Here is a 19,993-nt window from a genome sequence, read left to right on the forward strand (position 1 = left end):
GGACCTAAACAGCAGTTCTCAACCTGTGGGTCTCGACCTCTTCGGTGTCCCATATCAGATATTTACATAATGATTCCTAACAGTAGCACAATCACAGTTATGAAGTAGCAACAGAGTAATTTTATGGCTGGGGATCACCGTAACACGAGGAACTGCGTTAAAGGGTCGCAGCATTAGGAAGGTAGAGAGCCACTGGTTTAGATGGAGGAGACTCTGTTATCCTCACCTTCGCTGACCATCAGGTCTTCAGTGATTGCGCCACAAACGCACACAGACCACACACGAGTCTAGCTGCCTCATGGGGGACTGGGGGACCCAGCAGGTCTGGAGTAGACCAAGTGCAGGTCTGAAGAAATCAGGAAGCATTGTCAAGGGCACGGGGACGAACAGATACGGGCAGCCTTTCTTACAAATCTCACCTGGTATAACTGCTCCGGCATGCACGGGACTTAGAGTACCCTTGTTGGCTCGCCCCCAGCATCACTGTGGCTGGGGATCTATGGGCCTGGTCATGGGGAGCAAAAGCAGGCGGGAGACTAGGTGGGCTGTGAATGAGGGCGGGGGTCTGGACACGATGGAGTATGTCAGGGCCACAGTCGGGTCGGGGTAGGGTTGTGCAGACAGACAGGTTGAAGTAAATAGCTGCTACCTGAGAGACCGGTGATATCCATCTTGGGCAGGTGTCTGGCTTTGAGGACCACCACTGTCATTCTCTGTACCACGGGCTGGTATGACAGAGACACCTGGAGCTCCCCTCTGCTAATGCACTTCTGTAAGGGAGAGACCTCGGGTGAGAAGCCTGGTGGGGGAGTGGGGTTGGAGGGGGTTGGGGGTGGGGGGAACTACACAGATCCGCAGAGGAGAGGGAAGAGAGCCTGAAGGTGGGCATGCTCAGGGACAAGGAAAGGGTGTGTATTCAGGCCAGGTTCGGAAGCACCATGAAAGCCAGGCCGAGTTCTTAAAGTTACACTGCTGATTTAATGCTGACTCCTGTGACCTTCTCTCTTTCTTTTTTCTTTTCTTTCTTTCTTTCTTTTTTTTTTTTTCTTTTTCAAGACAGGATTTCTCTGTGTAGCCCTGGCTGTCCTGGAACTCACTCTGTAGACCAGGCTGGCCTCAAACTCACAGAGATCTCCTGCCTCTGCCTCCTGAGTGCTGGGATTAAAGCTGTGGGCCACTACTGCCCGGCTCTTTCCTTTCCTTTTTTTTTTTTTTTTTTTTTTTTAAATTATGTATACAGTGTTCTGCCTGCAGGCCAGAAGAGGGCGCCAGATCTCATTACAGACGGTTGTGAGCCACCATGTGGGTGTTGGGAATTGAACTCAGGACCTCTGGAAGAGCAGCCAGTGCTCTTGAGCTCTGAGCCATCTCCCCAGCCCCCCCTTCTTTCTTCCTTTTGGTGGTTCTGTGAGTTGAATTTAGGCCCTCCTGCATCCTAGGCTAGGCCTTCAGTCTCAGCCCTGCAGAGGCAGGTGCATGAGTTCGAGGCCAGCCTCGCCAGCCAGGGCTGCATACTGAGATCCTGTCTCAAAAGGAAAGACAAGAAAAAAGGAAAAAAGGTGTTAGTCAGGTGGTAGTGTCACACGCCTTAACCTCAGCACTCGGGAGGCAGAGGCAGGTGGATCAAGGCCAGCCTGGTCTACAGAGCAAGTTTCAGAGCAGCCAGGGCTACAGAGAGAAACCCTGTATTGAAAAAGAAAGGAAGAAAAGAAAGAGAGAGAGAGAGAGACAGACAGACAGACAGACTGCTTCTCTACTGAGCTCCATCTAGGACACACACACTCACTCACTTTCATCTACTCTCTTCCCCTACAAGGAACTTAAACCCAGACTGCTTCACACTCACTCTATATAGGATGGCTTGGGTTTACTGACCCTCCTGTCTCCAGCTGCAGGCCGCTGGGTTAACAGATGTGCACCTCCACACTTGGCTCAGCCTATTTCTTTGTTTTTTTTTTTTTTTTTTGATTTTTTTTTTTTTTTTTTTTTGGTTTTTCGAGACAGGGTTTCTCTGTGTACCTTTGCACCTTTCCTGGATCTCGCTCTGTAGCCCAGGCTGGCCTCGAACTCACAGAGATCTGCCTGCTTCTACTTCCTAAGTACTGGGATTAAAGGTGTGCACTACCACCTCTCAGCCAAGCTATTTCTTTCCAATGTTTTGTCACTACTTACTAAACGTTCCTGTACTTCCTCTTCGTCACCTGTGAAATAGAACCCTCTAGTCTTAGAGTCTGGGATACCACGGACGTCATAAGATTATGAGGAGGACTGAATGAATGTTGTAAGCCACACACCTGTGCCTTGTCTGTAGTAATCTCGTTTGGTTCTTATGTTTGGGGTGGGCACTACTGAAGAGGGGCCTCAGTGGCTAAGCGCACTTGCTCTCCTTCCAAAGGAAGCTCACAACCACCTGTGACTTCAGCTCCAAGGGGTCCGGCACCTACCACTGGACTTCATGCACACTTGCACATACATGGTATACACTCACACAGACACACCCACATACACATAAATTAAAAACAAACTGGGGCCGGGAGGATCTCCACACAGTGAAGGGTCTCTTTTGAAAGCAGGAGGAACTGAGTTGGGATTCCTCAGCACCTGTGTGAAAAACAAAACAAGAATCCAAAATGCCGTCCATGGGGCATGCGCCATTAATCCCAGTGCTGCGAAGTAGAGACAGGCAGATCCTGAGAGCTCACTGCCCAGCCAGCCTCGCTCAATCCTGAATCCCCACTTCCAGTTCAGGGAGAAAACCTACTTCAAAACACGAAGAGGATGCCAGGTGGTGGTGGCGCATGCCTTTAATCCCAGCACTTGGGAGGCAGTGCCAGGCAGATCTCTGTGAGTTCGAGGCCAGCCTGGGCTACAGAGTGAGTTCCAGGACAGGCACCAAAGCTACACAGAGAAACTGTGTCTCGAAAAACCAAACCAAACAAACAAACAAACAAACACGAAGAGGGGCCAGGTGTGCTGGCGCATGCCTTTAATCACAGCACTTAGGAGGCAGAGGCAGGGGGATCTCAGTGGCCAGCCTGGTCTACATAGTGAGTTCCAGGACAGCCAGGACTAAGTAAAGAGACCCTGTCTCAAAAAGAAAACAAAACAAAGACCCCACAAAATGTGGGTGATGGGATGTTCAGCGAGCACAGCTGTCTGCTACCAAATTCAAACCCAAGAAACTATAAAGAGAGAAAACTGATTCCTGAAAGTTATCTTCTGACTCCCATATGTGCACATAGTCAAGCTCTGCTCCCCAAAATAAATAAGAAATAAATGTAAAAAAAATAATAAAGTCGTAGCAAGACCAAGGAAGATATTCATGTCAGCCACTGGCCTCCACACACAGACTTGGACTGGGCATGGTGTACACCTGTAATCCCAGTACTTGAGAAGAGTCAGGAAGGTCAGGAGTTCAAGGCCAGCTTCAGCTACAGAGTCATTTCAAGCCCCAGCCTACATAGACCTTGTCTCAAAATGTTTTTTTCTTGAGTTGGTTATGGTGAGGCATACCTTTAATCTCAGTACTCAGAAGGCAGAGGCTGGTGGATCTTTGTGAGTCTGAGGCCAGCCTGGTCTATATAGCAGAAAGGACAACATAGTGAGACCTTGTCTCAAAAAATTATTCTCTCTCTGAAAACTAAGGCTGAAATTGTTGTGTAGTGGTAGTGCTTGCCCTTAGCATGTGGGAGGCCCTAGATTTAATCCTTAGAAACACAGAACAAAAAATGACCTAGGGCATGATTGGAGGTAGAGGCAGGAGGATTCTGACTTTGGGCCAGTCTTGGCTATATAGTGAATTTCAAACCATCCAGAGATACACAATGAGACCATTTCAAAACACCTACAAAAGGGCTGGGGAGAAAACTCAGTATGAAATTGCTTGTTGCACAGGCATGAGGCCCAGCGTTTGGCTCCCCAGAAGGCATAGATAGACAAGAAGGGTGGGTATGGGACCGACCTATGAGCCCAGCACACGGGTGGGATACCTGGAGCAAGCTGGCTAGCCAGGCCAGTCTGACGAAGTCTGCGTGCTGAGCTCCAGGTTCAGTGAGAGACCCAGCCTTGGTGGATCATCGGGTGGAGACTAATAGAGGAAGCCACTCGACCTCAAGCCTGGGCTCCACATGTCTATGCACCCCTGTACACATGTATGTGCACACACACACACACACACACACACACACACACACACACTATAATGTTTTGGAAACTGTATGGTGGAGATGGGTTCAAGTTCTCATTCTGCTTCACTACATGACATTGAACGAGTCCTTGAACTTCCTGGAGCCTGTTCTACCGTTTCACAATGTGCTTACCAGTTCTCCCTGACTGTGCGTGCCTCAGTTTCTCCCTTTCTCAGTTGATTTCCTCACTGCTCTCCTCATCTTGGTTTCTCCATCTTTAAAATTTGTCCTAGACCCTTTAGACTTGAAAAACACAAGTCTGCTGTGTAGCCCCAGCTGGCCTCATGCTGGTCCTGCTTCGGCTTCTCGTTGCTGGGGTTTGAGAAATGCTGGGCCCTACTCAGGCTGAAGAACATTTGTTTGTTTGTTTTCAGACTGTACAGCGCTGGTTGGCCTAGAGCTCACTGTGGAGACAAAGCTGGCCTCAAACCCACTGGCTCCTCCGGCTTCTGCCTCCCAAGCGACGAGCTGAGAGGAGTGTAACAAACCAACCCCTTTAAGAGCTAATAAGCACCAGACATACTACATGTCAGATGCTGGGGTCCAGGGATTAGAGGAGTAGGCATTTGTTTTCAAGGCCAGGCACTCATCATCACGTACTGAAGAGACAGAGCCCGGCACTCAGGAAGATGAGGCAGGAAGACCAGCCTGGGCTACTAGAGCTAGACCCTATTTTATTTGTTAAATTATTTTATTATTATTTTATGTGTGTGGGTGCTTGCTTGCGTGTATGTTTGTGCACCAAGTCTATGTAGTGTTTTCAGAGGCCAGACAGAAGAGGGCACTGGATCCCCCGCAACTGGAGTTAGAGGCAGTAGTCAGCTACTATAGGGGTTTTGAGAATCGAACCTGGGTCCTCTGCAAAAACAAGGTGCTAGTAACTGCTGAGCCATCTCTCCAGCCCTGAAACCCTTCCCTGTTGTAAAAGACTTTTCTTCCAGGCGTGATAGCTGAGAGGCAGAGGAAGGCAGCTCTCTGTGAGTTCCAGGCCATCCTGATGTATATAGTGAGTTCCAGGCCAGCCAGGATGATGTAGAGAGACCTTGTCTCAAAAAATAAAATAAAATTAAAAAAAAAAAAGTTTCCCTTCTGCTTTCTGGCCTTTCTTTATTTTTCTGTCCTTCTGGGGTTTTATTTTTTGTTTTGTTTTGTTTTTTAGTGAAATGGGGTCTCACTCTGTAGCTACCCTAAGGTAGCCTTGAAAACTTTTTTTTTTTGTTTGTTTGGTTTTTTTTTTTTTTTTTTTTTTGAGACAGGGTTTCTCTATGTAGCTTTTGGAGCCTTTCCTGGAATTTACTCTGTAGCCCAGGCTGGCCTCGAACTCACAGAGATTCACCTGCCTCTGCCTCCCAAGTGCTGGGATTAAAGGCATGCGCCACCACCGCCCGGCGAAAACTTTTTTTGTTTTGTTTTGTTTTTGTTTTTTTGAGACAGGATCTCATTATTATGGCTGTCCTAGGACTCAAACTCACTGAGCTCCTCATGAGTCTATCTCACAAGGGCTAAGATTAAAGGCTTGTTCCACCACACCTGGCCGAAAACTTGGTTTATTTGTATTCTTATCTGGTGACCTGAGTTTGAAAGTGTCCTCAACAATAAAAATGTAACTATTTTTTTAATTAAATAAACTTAGTTTTCTGTATTTGATTTGTTTGTTTTTGAGACAGGGTTTCTCTGTATAGCCCTTGCTGTTCTGGAACTCACTCTATAGACCAGGATGTCCTTGAACTCACAGAGATCCTCCTGTCTCTGCTTCCTGAGTGCTGGGATTAAAGGCATGCGCCACCACTGCCCAGCTTGCTGACCATTTAATTCAGTTCCTCGTGCTGTAGTGACACCAACCATAAAATTATTTCATTGTTACTTCATAACTGTAATTTTGCTACTGTTATGAATAATAATGTAAATATCTAATATGCAGGATATCTGATACTTGACCCCCAAAGGGGTCATGAACCACAGGTTGAGAACCACTGTTCTAAGTGGAGAAGTAGTTCTGGGGATTAAACTTGGGGCCTTAGCAGCCTTGGCAAGCTACAGCCCTCAGCTGCAGCCTTCAGCTTTGGGAATGGAGGCAGAGGAGGAAATAGACTCGTGTTTTCATGGTTTTTCTCTGCTGGGCTGAAGCTCCACATTTTGTTCTTTACTGTAAGGGTCAGCTCGGGGTTGTGGTTGTAAGTACCCACGCCCAGTAAAGACCAGCTGTTTTCCTTGCCCACCAGTGTGCTTCTTGGTTCTTTCCTTTTGTGAGTATTCAGAAAGTCTGATGAGAGAGCCTAATTTCACTTTCACTATTAGCCATAACCACATAGAAAGTAGAGCCTGGGAAGTGCCTTCCAAAACACCAAAACCGAGCTGTTCAATACAGCAGCCATCAGCGGCATGTGTCTTCACTAGCTCCAACTCACTAGAATTACATGAGGAAGGGCTGGAGAGATGGCTCAGTGGTTAAGAGCACTGGTTGCTCTTGCAGAGAACAGAGTTTGACTCCCAGCACCCACATGGCAGCTCACAGCCACCCATAACCCCAGTTCTAGGGAACCCGACATCAGTTTCCCCTTCTGACTTCCACGGGCACCAGGCAAACACATGATGCACACACAGGCAAAACACTCAAACACATATGTGGGGTTTTTTTGTTTGTTTGTTTTTGTTTCTAATTAAAAGTCATTACACAAGGAACTGGAGAGTTGGCTTGGAGGTTAAGAGCACTGGCTGCTTTAGCAGAGGACTTGCGTTCAATTCTCAGTACCCACAAGGAGGCTTGTTGTGGAATATTACTTTAACTATGTAAAGGTGTGTTCTATTTGTTTATGCTGTATTTGTTTAGTCATGTAAAGATGTGTTGTTTCACCTTGCCTGCCTAAGGCACCGGATTGGGCTAATAAAAAGTTGAATGCCTGTACAGTGGTGGCGCAGCCTTTAATCCCAGTGCTCCGGAGGCAGAGCCAGGCGGATCTCTATGAGTTTAAGGCCAGCCTGGGCTTCAGAGTGAGTTCCAGGACAGACACCAAAACTACACAGAGAAAGCCTGTCTCTAAAAAACAACAACAACGAAAAGTTGAACGTCCAATAGCTAGGGAGGAAAGGGATAGGCAGGGCTGGTGGGCAGAGAGAACAAGTAGGAGGAGTCTAGGTTCGGGAGAGAAGGAGAGAAGGATGAAGAGAATGAAGGAGAAAGAGAGGGACATGCCTGGGGCCAGAAGCCAGGGAGCTGCCAGATAGACAGACATGGAGCAGGACATACAGAATGAAAGAAAGGTAAAAGCCCTGAGGCAAAATGTAGGTGAAGAGAAACAGGTTAAATTAAGTTACAAGAGCTAGTGGGACAAGCAAAAGATAAGGCTGAGCATTCATAACTAATATTAAGTCTCTGTCATGATTTGGGAGCTGGTTGGTGACCCCAAAAGAAAGCCTGCTACATTTGGCGAACCAATATGGGGCCGTATTTCTATAGAGGGCCCCAGAAAGCTGAGGGAAAAAAAGAAAAAGAAAAAGATACAATTCTTTTAAGGGACTCTGCTCTACAGCAAGCACTTGAGCAGCCGGCACATTAAGTAGAAACAACAAGCTAATTAAAAAACGTGTGCCACACTGCAGGTACCATCTTCCTAGAGCTGGGGCTGTTAAATGCAGCGTCCAGTTAAACACTTCAACAGGCTTAAGGCCCGGCTCTCACAGAACTGAGCAGGGCAGAGCCAGCCGCCAGTGCAAAGCCACTTAGCAGTTTTAGCTTTGGCTCACACAGTCAGAAAAGGCTAGAGACACACAATAAAGACAGGTTCAGATGGAAAAAAACCCTCTAAACAGGTTACACTGTGTTTAAAAATGTGCATAGGTCTTAGGAAAGAAAAGAAAATGGGTATAAACATCATAGGAAAAAATAGTTTAAGAATAATAAAGTAAACTCTTTAAAGAGAGAATAAAGTAATATAAAGGGAAAAAGCCATGTAATGATGGGAAATATACAAGGATCCTGTATGGTGTTATGTTGGCTTTGAATTTTTTGATTGCTAGTGAGCGAATGACAGATGCTGAGAGACATGGGATTATGAAAGGGACTGCTGAATGAAACCAGCATCCATATTTAGGGATGTCTTAACTTGAAAATGGAATTCAGAAAATGTATTATGTTGGGGGAGAGGTTAGACTTTTGTTTCCACAGGAAACGAAAGGCTGTGGATTCCTTCGAGGTTAATAGGGATCAGGTCTGATGGGGGAGACCTCCTGAAAATCTTGGCTACAGACATTAAGAAATAAAGCAAGAAAAACTACAGGACAGGTGACGTATACTGATCCCTCTGCATGGGAACAGCTCTGAGAGTGGACAACAGATGTTACAGCCAGTTTCCCCAGGACTTGACCATTATCTCAATCTTCTCACGGTTCCCTAAAGATGCTGTCACCCCCAGACAACAGGAAGCAGTCTGAAGAACACAACCTCCACATTCACAAGAGGTGGGGTGGGTGGTTTTGGTCATTTAGTGAGTTATGGATGTTTGTCATCATTTAGTGGGGATATAAAATATAGGATAAAAAGACAACTATTAACCTCAAATATTTTACATTGGTAAATTTATTTTTGTTATACTATATATATGTTTCTACTCTTGCTTAAGGCATTGTACCCATGCAGTTCATTTGAAAATGTAAGTAAAGTTCTAGTCCTTGGGGCTGGAGAGATGGCTCAGCGGTTAAGAGCACTGGCTGTTCTTCCAGAGGTTCTGAGTTCAATTCCCAGCAACCACATGGTGGCTCACAACCATCTGTAATGAGATCTGGTGCCCTCTTCTGGCCTGAAGGGACACATGCAGGCAAAACACTGTATATGTAATAAATAAATAAATCTTTAAAAAAAAAAAAAAAAAAAAAAAAGTTCTAGTCCTTGAAAGCTATTATTATAAACATTTAGGATAATTAAGAAATTCAGGTTAGTAGTTAGTCATCTATAACAATCAAACTTGTAGTTATGTTAGGTATGTTTGCAAGTTCATACAGAGATATATTTTAGATAGATCAGTGGTCTTCAAACACTTCAAAGACCTATAGAATATGGCATTTAAAATGTTTTGTTAACATGGGGCTTTTCATGACATGAGACACACACATCTGCTCCTGGCAGCACCAATCTACTTCATAAAAGGATGATGGGCATTGAAGAACCTCCATATGGAGTTTGCTTTCATTGTGGCAAAGCTAGCCATCTGGGCAAGAAACTGCCCTTGCCTCAACTGCTGACAGTATGCTGTACAGACTGGACATGCAGGACACAAGGGAAAATGACTGCTGAACTTTGTCAAGACAGGGTAGTACAGTCCTTCAAAATTCCTGCTTCACAGAAAGGTCTGCCAGATATTTCAGGCCTATAGGCTGGAGATGGGTGGCCCAACGTTGTATAGGAATCTTGGGTGACTGTCCAGGCAGCCAGATGTCTCTGTTGTTTCTATAGTTTTGGAAGTTGCTTTCTCTGCACTTCCTGTTTACTCAGGTAATATTATACCCTTTTGGGGTCTCTGATGGAGTTGAAGACTAGATAGTTATAGTTTCATTTTTCCTTGGTTACAATAGAAGGTAAATTACGTACAAAACTTTGGACTCACCAAGATAGGATAAATAATGGAGTATTTTCTCTGAATTTGCCAAATACAAATGGACTGGATATTGTAAATGTAATTTGTACTTGATAACTGTTGTTATTTGTACAGTGCTTTATTTACTATGTTAAAGTTAAAACCCTTCCTTTTTAGTTAGACACAAAGGGGTATAGGTTCACAAATGTTTGTAGCTCCAGTTGCAGGGGATCTAATGTCTTCTTCTGGCCTCTGAGAGCACTGCATGATGTGGTGCCTAAGTGTAGGCACACATTCACACACAAAAGAAAAACAACTCTTAAATGAAAGTAGAGTGAGTTCTTGGTCACACTATATAGTTCATCATTCACAAATAAATAAACAAATAAATAAACAACATTATCCTCAGAGGACTAAACACAATCCCAGCACTCAGAAAGCAGAGACAGGGGGATCTCTGTGAGTTCCAGACAGCCAGGACTATGGAAAGAGACCCTGTCTCAAAAAAAAAAAAAAAATCAAAGAAAATAAAACTTTTCTTGGGGATGGAGAGATGGCTCAGCATTTAAGAGCACTGGCTGCTCTTACAGAGGACCTGGTTTTCATTTCCAGCCCACATGGCAGCTCTCAACTGTCTGTAGCTCCAGTTCCAGGGGATCCAGTGCCCTCTTTTATTTCCATGGGCTCCTGTGCTTACATAGTTCACAAACATACATCCGGGCACACACACTCATACACATAAAATAAATACTAAAAAAAAAAAGAGGGCACCGGGCGGTGGTGGCGCACGCCTTTAATCCCAGCACTCGGAAGACAGAGCCAGGTGGATCTCTGTGAGTTCGAGGCCAGCCTGGGCTACCAAGTGAGTTCCAGGAGAGGCACAAAGCTACACAGAGAAACCCTGTCTCGAAAAACCAAAAAAAAAAAAAAAAAAAAAAAAAAGAGTAGATATTGCTTAGCTGGGCGGTGGCACACGCCTTTAATCCCAGCACTTGGGAGGCAGAGGCAGGCAGATCTCAGTGAGTTCGAGGCCAGCCTGGGCTACCAAGTGAGTTCCAGAAAAGGCTCCAAAGCTACACAGAGAAACCCTGTCTCGGAGGAAAAAAAAAAACAAAAAACAAAAACAAAAAAGACACCACAACAACAAAAGTAGATATTGCTTTTGTAGAGGAGTTGAGTTTGACATCCCACAGTATTATCAGGTGGATCACAACCATACATGCTCACATACCCACACATATACACATAATTAAAAACATAATGTTTTCCTTCTTGTGTAAGCCTTTGGTCTTGTTCTTGGTAGGTTAATGACAATCAACTTGGTTGAGGAGTGGTTGTCTCTGCTGGAGTTGTCATTTAAAATAATTGTCCTTGCCTTATGATCGAATTTCCTTCAATTTTGGGGGCTTGAATTGTGGAGAAAGCATAAGAGTGGAATAAAAGAATCACATACCGAGGCTGGGCATGTGGCTCATTTGGTAGAGTGCTTGCTTGGCATTCATGAAGCCCTGCATTTGACCCCTGGCATTATATAAAACCAAACATGGGGGAGCACACCTGTAATCCCAGGCTTGGGAGAAGAGACAGGAGGGCACATTAGGTTAAATTCAAGGTCAAAGTAGATCCCTCCCCAGGGTCTAGCGGTAAGCGTGGTTCTCATGACACATCACGCAAACTTCTCTTTGCAACAGAGATCACAGACAATTATAACTGGTCAAAATGCAGAGTCCTGGGGCCCGGTCCCAACTGATAAAGGATCAACCTAACTCCTGCACCTAAGGCTCAGGGATCCTTCTGGAAGAATGGGCAGGAAGACAGTCAGGGCCAGAGGATCAGGAAGTCTGTGGTGAGATTCTGTCCCCTAGAGCTGTCAGGAAAGCTACTCCCATGAAGCCTCACCAACATGACTACCTGCACCCGAGCTGAACAAGGCTCACGCCTGTAATCGCATGGTTTAACAGGTTCAAGGTCTTCCTGGGTTCCAAACACTGGGCTGGAGAGACAGCCCAGTGGAAACAAACACCTGTTGTTCCTGTACAAGACCTGGGTTTGGCTCCCCAAAACCCCCATGTTGGCTCACAATCTATAACTCCAGTTCCAGGGAATCCAAGGTTCTCTTTGGCCTCCCAGGGCACCAGGCACACATGTGGTATGCAGAAACACATGCAGGCAAAACACTCATACACGTTTAAAAGAAAAATCTAAAAAGGATACTTCCTTATTTAAACACACACACACACACACACACACCCCAAAAATCAAACAAATAGGATCATGGCTTGGCGCCAGCCATAGCAGCACGTGCCTGTTAACCCAGCCACTATGAAGCCTAAAGATGGAAGGTGGCAAATTTGAACCTAGATCTGGTAGCTTGGGGGAGACCCTCTCTCAAGCCAAAACCAAAACCAAAAGCCCTGAAAGTTATTGCCTAAGTTTCCTAGTTACTTATTTAAAGCTCTTCCCCAGCTCTTCCAGAGACACCCGAAAATCAAAATCCTGTGCCCCCCATCCGTAGTTCTTTGGGAAAATAGACAACCTCTAGTTTTCCCCCTAAATCCTTCCTCAGACAATCCCTTTTCTCCCGACCTCCCCGTCACCTCTGGCTATTTTCCTCGGGCAGAATGCCCGCCCCCATTCAGCAGCCTTTGTGCTACCCAAGCCCGCAGCCACAACACTACCTAAATGCCACTCCACCCTGCAGGGAACGCCAGATTTATGTCGCCCCCTTGGCCCCCTCCTCTTTTCTTTCTATCCCGTTCTCAATTCAAGCAGCCCTGTCAATGGTCCTTTTGAGCCACTGAGGGCTGGGAGCTAGGCTGTTTCCCAGTCCCTGGACCTAGTGAGGCAAAGACCCTGTTGTGGAGCAAGCAAACAAAGCTTTGGAGGAGAGGTTTTTAGCCGTGCCTGACAGAGAGCCTCTGCTGTGGCACAGTGCGCCAGGGCCAAGATCCTAAAGGACACATTCAGATGAAAGAAAACCTAGGGGAGGACAGGGCCACTTCCTTGTAAGTAGTTGAACGGCTCCTTCAGAGCAATTTCTAGTCAGAATCTGCATTTCTGCTGGGTAGGCCTCTGTGCCCGCTATAAACCTCTCGTGGGACCAGAAGTCTGCGGGGCCAGTACCACTCTCAATCACAGCCCTGAGAAAATGTGAGAAACAAAACCTGAACATTCCACTGCCCCTGCCTTCCCACAGGAAACAGCTCTCTCTGTGTCCCTGGAGTGCTGACATGCGTTCTTTTTTCTCTGTCCAGCCCCCATAGCTAGACTGGACGACCTTGGAGGTCTCATGTAAATCTGGGACGCTAAGAACCCTCTCATTCCCATGACACTGGCCCAGGTAGGCAACATGACTCAAGGGCCATCAGAGGCCATCTCAACTCTTACCTCCCATCACCTCCTTCCCACCTCCCCCTAGCTGGTTCTCCGAACTATTTGCTGCCTTTTCTCCTGTCCCAGGCTAATGAGAATGTGAGTCCACTTAGGATTATTAAGTAAAATAGGAGAAAACAAAGCAGTTGCTTAAAAATATTATTTCCAAGGGCTGGAGAGAGAGCTCAGCATTTAAGAGCACTTGGCTACTCTTCTAGACAACCTGGGTTTGATTCCCAGAACCTGCATGGCAGCTCAGACGGACTGTAACTCAGGTTCCGGAGGATCCAATGCCCTTTTCTGGCCCCCGTGGGTGTGAGGCGCACAAGTTATGCAGAAACATATATGTAGGCAAAACACCCAGACACATAAAATAAAAATAAATTTAAAAAAATTAATTCCATAGGCCAGGCATGGTGGCACATACCTTTAATCCCACCATTTGGCAGACAGAGACAGGTGGATCTCTATGAGTTCAAAGCCAGCCTGGTCTACATAGCTCAAGCCAGCCAGAGCTATACAGTGAGACTCTGTCTCAAAAGAAAAAAAAAGGTCTGGGGGCTGATGTGTTAGCTCAGTTAGAAGAGTGCACACCCAGAACTACATTAAGCACACATGCCACCACACCTTTGTGTGGCTTTGTGCATGTTACACAAGCTCTCTACCAACAACTGGGTCATATTCTCGGCCCTCCTACCAAGGCTTCTTTGGAGGAAGATAATTTGGTTCCGAGCTGTAAGAGAATGTCCTGGGCTAGGGATGTCGCTCAGTGTGTGCCAGACCCTGCGACAGATCCCCAACACACACCCCTAAGTCCCTCAAAAATGCATGATACCTTTTAAAGATGAACTGGAAAATGAAGTGTCTAGAGTGATTCGAGCAGAAGCCTACTCGGGACACACATGAAGGGCAGGTGTTTTGTCATAGGGGGATTAGGAGGAGGCATTTGGGGGATGTTCTGCTGGGGGTCTTGGGGAATGAATGAAGGAGTGTTGGGTATGGCATGGATGAAGTCAGACAGAATCCCGGGTGGTGATCAGAGATACAGGCTCAGGAAGCGTGGGAGCCTGGCAAACTCCGGGGTCCTGTCTGGGCCTCTCCTACTGGGATGTATTGCTCAGGATCCTAGCCCTGGCTTTATCCTCATGAAAGGAGCTAATAAAGTGGGAAGAAACTTGGCTCTCCCCAAGAACTCTGGGCAGTTTAGCAAATGCCATTGTCTGTGCTCTCTGCCCAGTGCCCCGAATTTGCGGCTGTTTTGTTTCCAGCCTGAATCAGTTCCTTTCCTTGCCAGACTCTTCCCAGCTCTAACTCGGCACAGAGCCATCCCCCCTCACAGTGTTGGACTGTGAGCGCATGAGTGAACTGGAAGCATGGCGGGGCGGGTAGTGCTGGAAACCATCCTTCCAGGACAAACAGACAGAGGGTGGAGAAGGGCGCTGGAGCCTCTGCAAATGGGAGTCAGGAAACAGAGAAGCGGGGAGCAGAGACCTTAGGAAAGCACGTGGTGGGAAGACAGAAGAGGACAAACCATTTCCCTTCCTGCTACCTCTTTCTTTTTGAGACAGGAAATCATGTATTTTAGGCTGTTCTGGAGATTGTAAGGAAGGCTAACTTTGAACCCCTGGATCCTCCTGATTCTACCTCCTAAATGCTGGGACTATAGGTATATACCTCCATGTTTCATTTTATACAGTAGCAGGCTGTTTTGTAGCTGATAGAAAAGCACTCTACCAACTCAGCCACATCCATAGCCCTTTGTGTGGACACACACACACACACACACACACACACACACCACCCCAGTTAGGTTCTATATAGCCTATGTTGACATTCAGCTTCCTATAGCTTAGGATGACCTTGAACTCCTAATCCTCCTGCCCTCATCTACCAAAAGCTGGGTTTACAGGGCTCTACCATGATGCTAAGTTCTGAAAGTAAAAATTGGCTGGTACAGGACCCCAGCACTTGGTCAGCAAATGCATGAGGATTATTATAAATTCAAAGGCAGTCTAGGCTACATGGTGAGTGGTAGGTCAGCCCAATCTACCTAGTAAGCCCCAGGCCACATAGGGTACATAGAAAGACCCTGTGTCATGAAACAAAACAAAAAAAACCAGTGGGAGAGAGAGAGCTCAGTTGGTAGAGTGCTTGCCCAGCGTGCACAAAGCCCTGGGTTCTACCCCAGTACCACAGAAACTGTGAGTGGTGGGCCAATCCCAGCACTTGAGAGATGGGGGGAGAAGAATAAGGAGTTCAAGGTCATCCTCAGCTCCATCAGATTCTAGGTAAAAATAAAAAACAAAGCCCCCCTGCTCCATTTTTTCTCCTTTGCCCTGGGGAGTGAATTCAGGACCTCTTACATGCTAGACAAGGACTCTCTCACTGAGCAGCACGGCCCCGTGTTTCTGTCTGTCTGCCAAACTCCATCCAGCCTCAGAGGATGCAAACAAACAGCACCAAAGATGTCTTTTCCCCCAATAGGTGAAAACTCCCGAGGGTGATGATATGGCAGGCATGTTACCCGGTGTCATCGTCATAACCTAGTAAGGAGGGCAATGTTGTCAGCTGAGGAAAACAGACGGAGAACAGTCAGGCACCCTCCGTCACACGGCTGGAAGGTGCGGAACCAGGCAGCCAGCTCCTGAGCCCCAGTGCACACCATCAACCCTGCTCTGCTCCCCAGCTGTGCAAGGACTGACTGAGCCACCGGAGGGGTGGTTGTGTGTGTTCCGTACTTCTGAAATTAATTCCAGACCAATGTTACTGAGTGGGGAGAGAGGGAGAAAGAGCAGGGTGGAGGGCCCTTCTCCTCCTCCTCCTCCTCCTCCTCCTCCTCCTCCTCCTCCTCCTCCTCCTCCTAATGCAAACAAGGGAAAGGAATAAAAAGGAGATGTCTCTGTGGTAAAGGTTAGGGCCTGGAAGTGAAGCAGTGTATTAAACCGCATTTATAACATGCTTATAAAAAGACATACACAGGGGCTAAAGAGATGGCGCAGTGGTTAAGAGTTCCTATTATTCTTGCAGAGGACCTGAGTTTAGTTCCCAGCACCCACATTAGGCAGTACACAACCGCCTAGAACTCCAGCTCCAAGGAATTCAACACCCTCTGGCCTCCTCAGGCATACACACACACACACACACACACACACACACACACACACACACACAGAGAGAGACAAAAAATACTCAGGGACCACTGAGATGGTTAAGTGGGTAAATGTGCTTGCCACCAAGCCTGATTTGAATGGAAGGAGAGAATCAACTCTGGCAAGTTGTTCTCTGATCTCCACACACTTGGTGTGACATGCACGTACCCACACATAGGCCCCCCATACACATACAAATAAATATAATAAGAAGACACGTATAAAACAGAAAAGAAAACATGCACATAGCACACAGTCGGACTTGGTAGTGCACACCTATAGTCTCAGCTCTTTGAGGTAGAGGCAGGAAGATCAAGAGCTGAAGGTCATCCTTGGCCATAATCAAGTTCAAGTTCAAGGCCAGTCTCCTCTGTATGAAACCCTGTTTCAAAAAAATCAACACACGGTGGTGGCCCATGCCTTTAATCCCAGCACATGGGAAGCAGAGGCAGGTGGATCTCTGAGTTCCAGATCTGCCTGGTCTACAGGACAGCCCTATCTCAATAAAACCAAGTAAATAAAATAAAATAAAAAAGACAGAAGTTTGGGTAGTGGTAGTGCACGGTTTTAAGCCCAGTATTTGGAAGGCAGAGGCAGGAGGATCTCTATGAGGTTGTGGCCAGCTTATTAGTGGGATTTGAGACAGCCAGGGCTATATGAAGAGACCCAAGGGAAAAAAAAAAGACATATTCATAAAAATATTTCTACCCACCTAGTAAAGGAAGCTGAGGATGAAATCCCTGGCCTAATTTTGTTTGTTTGTTTGTTTGTTTGTTTTTTGAGACAGGGTTTCTCTGTGTAGTTTTGGTGCCTGTCCTGGATCTTGCTCTGTAGACAAGGCTGGCCTCGAACTCACAGACATCTGCCTGGCTCTGCCTCCCGAATGATGGGATTAAAGGCTTGTGCCACCACCGCCCGGCCCCTGGACTAATTTTTATAGATTTTTTAGCATGGCTTTTAGAGCACAGCGTTAGCCCCTTCATCTGATATACGGTGAAGGGTTTAGGGCTGGTGGACCAGCCTGTTCCAAGCAAGCTGGATACAGCATCAGGATACCAACTACCATGTGAAATTTTAAAAGCAACTTGCCTTTTAGTCTTCCAGAATCTGATTCTGAGAGGAGCATACCTTCCAGGTCCTCCTTGTTACTTTGACTACTGCTTATCTTTGATAGCTAAGCACTCAGGAACTTCTCTGTCACCTGTCTCTGCTACCATCGCTCCCCTGGCCCTCCCATCTCTCCACTGAGATCTGTTATGCCCCATCCTACCAGGGTAAGAAACAGATCTTTCTCTCTCCTCCAGCTTTCCTTCCCCCAGACAGACTAGGGCGCTTCCTTTGAAAATCCAAAGACACAGGACGTTAGAATCCCATCAACACTTCATGTACATGAAGCTGCTCAGTGTTTTGTTTGTGGTTCCTGCCTCTTGTGTGCGTGAGGATGAGTTGTTTGGCTTTTGTCTGACCCTCCCCTCTCTCCCTGAGCTCTGTTATGCCCATCCTACCATCCCTCCCCAGCACACTCTTCCTCCTCACCTGGATGTTCCTCTTGATGATGTCCCTGATCAGCTGAACCCTGCCGGTGCTGGGGTCCACTCCAGCCAGCGGCACCATGACCTCCCCAATGACGTCATCCCTAGAGAAGCGATCAAAGCTGAGCACGAGGAAATGTAGCACCAGGTCCTGTAGCTGGCTGTACGGGATGCCGTAGAAGGTGAAGGTCTCATCAAATACAGGGTCCAGGGTCTTGCGGAGCACACGGGTCTTCACTCTATGCCGCTTGTCAGGAAGGATGGTCATCTTGATGTAGGGATCAGAGCCCTGGGTCTGGTCATCCATCACTGGCAGCCCGTGGGCCTCTTGGATTGTCACCACCAGAGCTTTTTTGGGAAAGTTATAGTCCACCGAGAAGGTAAGGGATCCTAGCATCACATCTTCCTCTGGTGAAGATGGGGAGGTGGCTTTGCTCTCACCAGGGGTCAGGCTTGTCATGGGGCTCCTCAGTTCTTCCCCATAGTCTCTTTTGATGGGTAACTGGTCTATACAAGACGCAGCAGCGTTAGGCCCTCTGGGGTCCTTGTCTTGGCTCAGCAGGCCAGACTCGGCGGCATTTACTAACAGGTTCCCTCGTCCACTCTCCCTCCGAGGACCATCTTTGTCTCTCCGAACTTTGATGATTTTCTTCTTGTTGCTGAGGGTCTCTGGGTAGATGCTAATGCCTTTCAGCATGTGGATGAACTTATATGGCGGGGTCTTGTGCTTCTTCTCTGCCTGCTGGTGGCAGCATGTCCACACAAAGACAGTCACAGAAACACACACCACCAGCACAGAGGCCCCGATGAGGCCGGCCGCCACGGGTGACACATCTGAAGGCAGAGAGCAGAGTTGGGTCAAAACAGGGCTCCCGTGTCTGTCAAGAGAGTGCCCCTTGTGGGGCCAAACTAACCCTCCATCCAGCCTCCACGGTGGGAGCCCATCTGGGCTACGGTGCTTTTTCTGCTCACTGCCCAGGAGGTGACCCCGTTACCCTTGCCTTCTTGTTAAACCCCGGAACACATTTGCTTAGCTGCTGTTGGTTGAGACAGGGTTTCACTGTGTAGCCCTAGCTGTCCTGCAACTTGCCATATAGACCAGGCTGGCCTCGATCTCACAGAGATCCACCTGCCTCAGCCTCCAAGTGCTAGGATTAAAGGTGTGTGGCTCACTTAGCTCCTTTACATACCTATGTAGTGTCTCGTCTGATTTTTAAACAGTTTAATATTACTGTAGATGTCTGGGTGTTATGTCTGCATGCATGGTTTATGTCTGCATGCATGGGTGTTATGTCTGCATGCATGGGTGTTATGTCTGCATGCATGTCTGCACAGCACATCAGAGCCTGATGTCCATGAAGGACAGAAGAAGGTGTCTGATGACTGGGAACTGGAGTTACAGATGGCTGTGAGCCACCATGTGGAGACTGGGAATTGAACCCAGGTCCTCTGGAAGAGCAGCCATTGCTCTTAACCACTGAGCCATCTTGACAGTCCCCGGACTTTTCTTTTCTAAAACCCTTATAGCACTTGCAGATTTGATTGTTCAGTTTAATTTGTGCTTCCCAGAAAGCTGTGCCCTGAGTGTTTGAAGTTGCCTTTTGTGTAGGAATCTGTTTACCTCAACCATTACACAGGGCAGGAGCCGTGTGTTAGGTTTTAGGAGGACGTTCCAGTGCACCCAATACAGACAGCCAACAGCGGGCTGACTTGCTAACTGATTGAGAGCTGTGTGGGAAAGGGGATGGTGTGGAGTTCAGTTGGTCTTGGGAGGGTGGCTGGGAGTGGTGAGAGTGGGTAGGAAGCTGAAAGAGTACTGAGCCATGATGAGTGCCACATCCCTGCAAACACTTGGGAGGCAAGGAGGTTGTTGCAAGTTGAGAGCTAGCCTGCCTCTAACGTCTCATCTAGCAAGCTTCAGGTCAGCCTAGATGACCCTAAAGTCTGCCTTAAAAAAAAGAGTGCTGTGGGGTAACTCAGTCGGTAGAGGTGCTCGCCCGCAGAGGCCCACGGCTGGACTCTATCCCCAGAAACCACATGGTGGAAGACAACTCCTCCTGCATGCCCTCTGACCTCTGCACACTTAGCATGTGTGTGTCCCTACCCAACAGAATGGATAAATTCATGTCAAAAACAAGGAAAGAAAAGAGCTCTGGGTCTGCAGACCTATACTTCTTAACTTG

General features: G+C 47.2%; 1 protein-coding gene across 3 annotated transcripts in view; it reads right to left on the bottom strand.

The window, feature by feature from the left end:
• Positions 1–19,993, bottom strand: part of Syt11 (synaptotagmin 11) — a 30,673-nt gene that overhangs the window by 712 nt on the left and 9,968 nt on the right. For 2 of the 3 annotated variants that reach the window (XM_059265622.1, XM_059265621.1), the window contains 2 exons: positions 17,815–18,644; positions 647–770 (listed from right to left, as the gene is read on the bottom strand). In XM_059265622.1, the coding sequence (XP_059121605.1) occupies positions 647–770; positions 17,815–18,644 (954 nt within the window). The remainder of the gene's footprint in view (positions 1–646; positions 771–17,814; positions 18,645–19,993) is intronic. The other variant, XM_059265623.1, reaches the window with a different exon arrangement.

This window comes from Peromyscus eremicus, chromosome 6, assembly GCF_949786415.1.
Source record: "Peromyscus eremicus chromosome 6, PerEre_H2_v1, whole genome shotgun sequence".
Lineage (NCBI taxonomy): Eukaryota > Metazoa > Chordata > Mammalia > Rodentia > Cricetidae > Peromyscus > Peromyscus eremicus.